This window comes from Petaurus breviceps, unplaced genomic scaffold (genome assembly GCF_028583685.1).
Source record: "Petaurus breviceps papuanus isolate PSGF00001 unplaced genomic scaffold, PetGlider_PUasm1.0 90721, whole genome shotgun sequence".
Lineage (NCBI taxonomy): Eukaryota > Metazoa > Chordata > Mammalia > Diprotodontia > Petauridae > Petaurus > Petaurus breviceps.
This window is the reverse complement of record NW_027187322.1, coordinates 1,419,119-1,425,300: the sequence shown is the minus strand read 5'-3', so window position 1 is coordinate 1,425,300 and position 6,182 is coordinate 1,419,119. Positions and strand designations below refer to the sequence as shown.

General features: G+C 58.8%; 4 protein-coding genes across 5 annotated transcripts in view; all 4 read right to left on the bottom strand.

Moving 5' to 3' along the window:
• Nucleotides 1-3,859, bottom strand: part of FERMT3 (FERM domain containing kindlin 3) — a 10,798-nt gene extending 6,939 nt beyond the window's left edge. The window contains exons 1-3 of the mRNA XM_069066215.1: nucleotides 3,722-3,859; nucleotides 3,231-3,370; nucleotides 2-235 (exon numbers count right to left, since the gene is read on the bottom strand). Of these exons, the coding sequence (XP_068922316.1) occupies nucleotides 2-235; nucleotides 3,231-3,354 (358 nt within the window). The 5' untranslated portion in view covers nucleotides 3,355-3,370; nucleotides 3,722-3,859. The remainder of the gene's footprint in view (nucleotide 1; nucleotides 236-3,230; nucleotides 3,371-3,721) is intronic.
• Nucleotides 1-6,182, bottom strand: part of FKBP2 (FKBP prolyl isomerase 2) — a 151,698-nt gene that overhangs the window by 27,415 nt on the left and 118,101 nt on the right. The window lies entirely within an intron of this gene.
• DNAJC4 (DnaJ heat shock protein family (Hsp40) member C4) overlaps nucleotides 1-6,182 on the bottom strand; it is a 142,524-nt gene that overhangs the window by 18,241 nt on the left and 118,101 nt on the right. The window lies entirely within an intron of this gene.
• Nucleotides 5,245-6,182, bottom strand: part of STIP1 (stress induced phosphoprotein 1) — a 119,039-nt gene continuing 118,101 nt past the window's right edge. For both annotated transcript variants that reach the window (XM_069066222.1, XM_069066223.1), the window contains one exon: nucleotides 5,245-5,748. In XM_069066222.1, the coding sequence (XP_068922323.1) occupies nucleotides 5,676-5,748 (73 nt within the window). In that variant the 3' untranslated portion in view covers nucleotides 5,245-5,675. The remainder of the gene's footprint in view (nucleotides 5,749-6,182) is intronic.

The following is a 6,182-nucleotide window of genomic DNA, read 5'->3' as shown; positions in this document are numbered from 1 at the left end:
CTGAGGATGCGGCATATGGCCGCCACCGTCCGGAAGAGGGGCTGAGAGAAGCTGGCGCGCAGGCGCAGGGCCCGGCGGTTGGGCAGCCGGAGGGTGACGGGCCGGTGCTGCGGCCCGAAGTACAGCCGGGCGTCGGCCAGCACGCCGTACTTGTCCAGCGTCCAGTGGGTCTGCAGGAGCCACATCTTCTTCTGCTCCCACCACAGGCCGTGGTCTGACCAGTCCTGCTTCCGCTCTGCCAAAGGGAGGGGGCAGCTGAGGCCCGGCGGCCTCCTCCCACCCCCGGGAGAGTCGGGAGGGCCCGGGTTCGAGTCCTGCCTTCGACCTTCCCCGTCAGGGGACTTGGGTGGGCCCGTCACCCTTTTCTGGCCTCAGGTTCCTTTCGCTAAAACGGGCTGGTTGGACAAGATGGCCTTGGGGTCGCCTTCATGGATGATCCGAGGCTCCCTTGCCTGAGGCCTGCGCCAGCCAGGGCCCAGAGGAGGGGGCTGGGGTGTGGAGCTTTCGTGGGAAAGGGGGCGTGAGAGAGGCCGCGTCTGCAGCCGGGGCAGCCCGCCTCCTTCCAGCCTTGCCGCGGGCATCGGCGGAGGGGCTGGTTCCCGGCCTGCAGCCTGCGCCAGGGGCCGGGAGCCGAGCTCACGGGGCTCCGGGCCTTCCTCCGGGGGAGGCCGCCTCTCTCCTTAGGGACCTCGTCCTCTGTGTAACTTCCCCCAGGCTGCTGCTTCTGCCCTGCCTGGGCCTCCCCACAGCCCAGCAGCCTCGGGCCCCGCGCTCTGACTGGCGGCGCCCCGGTTCGGAGGAAGCCTCCAGCCCGGGACCGGCTCCCAAGGCCAGGCTGGGCCGGGCTCAGCACCGGGGCACTACGGAAGCGGCCGGGCAGCCCTTTGGGGGGGACGTGCCCAGAGGGCAGCTCCCGGCCAAGCCGAGCCCCCGCTCCTCGCTCCTGCCAGCTTCTCTGCGCCTCAGTCTTCTCCTCTGCCGAATGGGAATAATCATCCCAGCTCTGCCTCCCTCAGAGGACTTGACATGACAGATGCAACAGTCCCTTAGGAAACTGGAAAGCCTGGCGTGGCTGCCAGCCGCGGTGACGCAGCGTGTGCGAGTGAAGGGAGGCCGGCCGTGGGGCAGGGCTTCTCCGGGCCAGAGAATTCCCCCTTCGTGGGCAGCTCTGAGAGCCGACCGGGCCAAGGAGACCCACCCAGAGAGGGAGGCCCCGGCTCAGCGTCGGCCCAGCGGATGGCCGCGAAGCCCTGGGAAGAGGGACAGCTAGCAGAATCAGGCTGGTGACTGTAGCTGTGTGTGGGACAGAGGCAGCAGCAGGGCCGAAAGCCTGGGTTCCGGCCCCACGTCTGACATGACATGTGCTCGTGGGGAGGGTGCCTGGGGTCTCTTTCTTTTGTAATTCATGCTGGTCATCAGGGGGGCTTTTCTAAAGCATAGACTGACCCCCTCCTCAACCACATTCAAGATTAAGTGGGGAAGGGGAATAAGCATTCCCTTCTATGTGCACGAGGTACGCCTGCTTATGTGCCAGGCCCTGGGCCTGGCTTTTCCAATGAGCTCATTTTGACTGATTGGGTAAAAATTTCAGCTCCTCTGTTTGGCATTCCTGGTTCCTCTTCCCGTTTCTAGAGGCTTCTCACCCTTAACCCGCCTTGCTCCTGGGCACTCTTACGTCCTCACACACTGGACTACTTGCATTTCCTGGACTATCTCACCATCTCCCAACTGCAGGCCTTTGCCTTGGCTGTCCCCGATGCCAGGTATGCTCTCCCTTCTCACGTCTGCCTCTTGGCTCCCATTAAAACAGCTCAGGTCTTGCTTCCTGTAGGACTTTCCTAGCCCTTCCAGATAATAAATACAGCCACCATTCTCAGAAAACCTTTCCTCTATTCCAGATAACTCTCCTTAGTATGTTGTCTCTCCCTCTTTGGATCCTCGGCCCTTAGCACAGGGCCGGGCACACAGTAAGTGTTTAATAAATGCCTGATGACTGGCTGACCCTGGGCAAGTCACTTCCTCGTCAGTGGGACCCAGGCAAATCCGCTAAGGGCCCACAGCACCTACGTCGAGAAATCGCAGGTTTGGACGTGTCTGAGTGTGTGTATCCAGACACACATACATATACATGTATGTTATTTCTACCTGTCTGCCATCTAGATCTATACACGGGGAGATCACTGGCCCCAGGAGTCCAAGGCTCTGGGTCTACTAGCAGTGTTATTCTGGGTAGCTCATTTACCTGCACTAAGCCTCAGTTTCCCCACCTGTAAAATGGGGGCAACAATCCTTGGATGCCTCAGACCAGTTAAGTAATACGGGCCGGGGAGGAAGTTCCACTGAAGGTCCAAGAGAGGGCATTAGCTTGGCGAGGTCCCACCCTGGCCCGGGCTTCCCCTTTGAGGGTCTCATCTGGTGCTTGGTGCCCAGTTAAGCTCCCTGCAGGGCCTGGGGGAGATGCTGGTGCCAGCCCCTTCTAGTGGTGACATGTGCCCAGGGGGTCACTGGGCTGGTGGAGGGGAGCTAGGGACAGTGGAGAGACCCTCCCCTGGGATGTGGGGCCCATCAGCCTGGGGCTGGCTTCCAGAGCCTCTGGATAAGACAGCTGCTGCCCTGCCCAACAAGGGGGCCCAGAGAGTGGGCATGGGGAGCACCCCATGCCAGGCCCCTGCCCCCCACAGTACCCAGCTGCGCCCCTCTGATACCACAAGCCACTCTGCTGTAACTTCCTGTGGGGGCAGGGAAGGGCCTTTCCAGCCCCGACAGCTTCCTTCCGTCAGGCATTTTTTTCTTTTGGGGGAAGTGTGGGTTGGTGAGGGGGTAGAATGAATAAGCAAACACCCACTCAGCTGGGGGCTACCCCATGCTGCTAGCCCCACAAAAGTACACGTCCCCAACCCCCAACCTTGCGTTGGGCCCAAGGGTGAGTGGACCCTCTGCCATCCTGTGTGGACCACTAGGTCTGGGATCCAAGAAACTGGGAATTTCCCCCAGGCCCTTTGCTCTGCTAAGCACCACTGACTCGTAGGGCTCCCTGCGGGGGGAACACAGCAGAACAGACTGAAGGGGGGGCTGGAGATTTGGGGGAGCGGCAGGGGGAGTTGGGGTAGAGCCTGAGTCACTGGAAGGGCCTTATCACGTGTCCCAGAGTGGGAGAGGAGAGCAGGAAAAGCTGGGGTCCGGGCTGGCAGAGATAGGGGCGCTGTGTGGGCAGCGCTGGCCCTACTCACTGATCTCCTCCACGATCTTGAGGATGACACCGCCGATGTGGGACTCGCCAGTGACCCGCAGGGTAACAGACTCCTCTTGGGCTTCTTGGTCCTCCACAAACACTTGCAGCTCCCAGGTGGCCATAGCTGCCGTCTGGGTCCTACAGGGGGGACAGCAGGCACTTGGAGAGCCACCTCCAACGGCCTCCCTGGGAGCCCTGGTCTTGTGGGGGGCTGGGCCATCACCAGCTAGACTGGTGGGAGCAGAGGGACCCGTGTAGGGCGGCCAGCCTCCTCAGTTCCCCTCTGCAGAGGGCACGGCTGGCTTGGTTCTTACACCCAGCTAAAGAAAACAGTCCTGGGGACATTGCCCGGTCCCTCCCTCCTGCCGCGTTTCATCTCCACCCTTCCAATCGAGGCAGAGCTAGTCTCAGGGTTGGGCACATGGTGGGACGCCCAGAGTCAGGGGGATGGCATTGGGCTGGGTCCCAGAGCCTCTGGGCCCCACTCACCTGGCCCCTGGGGAGCTGATCAGGCAGCTTCTGCCCCTCTGCTCCTTTTCAGGCCTGGACACCAAGGTCTGCCCTGGCTGCCCCTTCCCTCCAGGTCCTGGGTGTGCTTTCTCTTTGGGGCTGCCCCCAGGCTATGCCTTATCTGCACTAACACCAGCTCCACCCCTTGGGGAGGGAGGCCCCTGGGTCCAGGAAACCACCAAGTGCCTGTCACTCACAGCACCCAAGGCTCCAAGATACAGGGAGACAAATGGAGAAACCAGTGGGAAAAAGGGGTCAGCCCCTGAGATGAGTGAGATACCCTTGGGCCAGAATCCTGGCTCAAGGGGGGGACAAGCATTTTGGGGAAAATGGGCATCGCTAGCAGTTTTTAAAGAGGAAATGAAGGAGCTTGGGGGAGTAGAATCAGAGATGTAAGGCCAGAGAGGAGGCCCCCCGAACCTGTAGCGCAGCACTGCAGAGGGCCAGGCCTGAAGTCAGAAGCCTTGAGTTCAAAGCCAACCTCAGCCTTATTTGTTGTGTGCTCTGGGCAAGTCACTTAGAACCGCTAGTTTCCTCATTTTAAAAATTGGGATAGAATGGGGGTTCAGTGGATAGCGCACCAGGCTTGAGTTCAAATTCAGTTTCAGACACTTACTGTGGGACCCTGGGCAAGCCACTTGACTGTCTGCCTCAGTGACCTCACCTGTAAAAGGGGCTGAGGAAGAAAAGGGCGAACCATTGCAGCGTCTCTGCCAAGAAGCCCCAAATGGGGCCACAGAGAGGCAGCCCAGGCTGAGAAGACTGAATGGCTAAGCAGCCCAAGATCACATGGCATGGCGATGGGTGTTCTAGAAATGTTATGCTGGTGAGGCCCTTCTAATGCACTGATTCAGTGCCCGCCTTGTGCCAGACACACTGCTGGGCCTGCAGGTGCAGACACAGCCCACAGCTTCACTCAACAGGTGTGGACAGCCATGGGGCACGTCAAGAGGCCAGCCTGGCCCTCTGAGCCATCACCCAGCTGATGGAGCGAGACACCAAGTGCGCACAACAAGCCAGCAGGGCCCATGGCAGCTTCTTCCTCGGCTGGGAGGGGAGCAGGGCTGGCTTCAAGAAGGAAGTTCTCCGCCACCCCGAGACTCTCACTCATCCACCCAGCTGACCGCCAGGGAACGCCCTTACCCTCAGAGAACTTGGATGGGGCTGCTCGGCCAGGGAAGAGGGGAGAGGGAAGCAAGATAAGGCCTCATCTCTCCTCCAGTCACCTAGGACAACCTGGAGGGTGCTGGCTGGGTGTTCATCCCTAACCCGTTAAGGCCACAATCAAAAGGTGACAGCACCCCCTAGTGACCAGGGACCCTCTTTCCCACCCTAGGCCAGGCCTGCAACTGTGCATCATGACCCTCATCTCTTCTCTGTGCAGGTCTGCCCTCCAAGGTGTGCAGACAAGGGAACACATGAAAACACCGCCCCCCCCCCCATCCCCCTGCCGATAAAAATAATGAATAAACTGCCGATAAAAAATGAATCAAAGCCACAGCAACTTTTAACCACGCCAACTGGCTTGTTTTATTTGAAGGTGATGGGGGCGTGGATTTAACAAGCAGCAGGGGCAGCCGGGACCCGAGGGAGGAAGGGGTGTCCCTTCCCTCCCGACACACCCACTGCCCCGAATAAAAAACCAAAACCAACTAAGGGGAAGGAGAGCAGCTGGGACAGCGATGGGGGAAGGGAGGCCACGGGCCAAAGGGGCAGCAGTGAAGAGACCATGCATGTGCTGGGGGAGCCGCAAGTCGGCGGCAGCTGCACAAATGAGGCGAGTAAGTCTGTGTCTTCCACATATATATGTGTGTATATATGTATAAATAGAGAGACAAGGGGTGGGTCTCTTCTTTCCCCTTCTCTGCTCCTGCTGCAGTCCCAGCTTCTCTTTCCACAGATAAAGGGGAAGGGACGGGGGCTCAACAAGTCATCACCGAATTGCAATAAGACCCACGTCCATCAGCTTCTGGATCTTCTGGGCGATGACAGGGTTCTTTAAGTGTCTAGAAGGAAGGACCAAGACGTGACTGCCTGGGGGCCCAGCCTGGCTCTGCTCCCCTCCCCCAGCATCCCCAATCTAACTGTCCCGGGGAGGAGCAGGACCAGCACCTCCTCACCTGGGCTCTGTCCATCTGCTGTCCAAACACTCACACCATTCTATGGCACAACAACTGGTTTCCTTTGCAACCTGATGTATTTTCTTTGATGCCTTTAAAGGCCTTTTACTCAAAACACATTTTAATATTTCATTTTCTCCAATTACAAGTAAATACAATTTTTAACCTTTGTGTTAATTCTGAGTTCCAAATTCTCTCCCTCCCTTATTGAGAAAGCAAGCTATTTGATAAAGGTTATACATGTGCAGTCATGCCAAACATATTTCCATATTAGTCATGTTGCTGGGCCAGCCCTGCCCACATGCGTCCCCCCCCCCCCC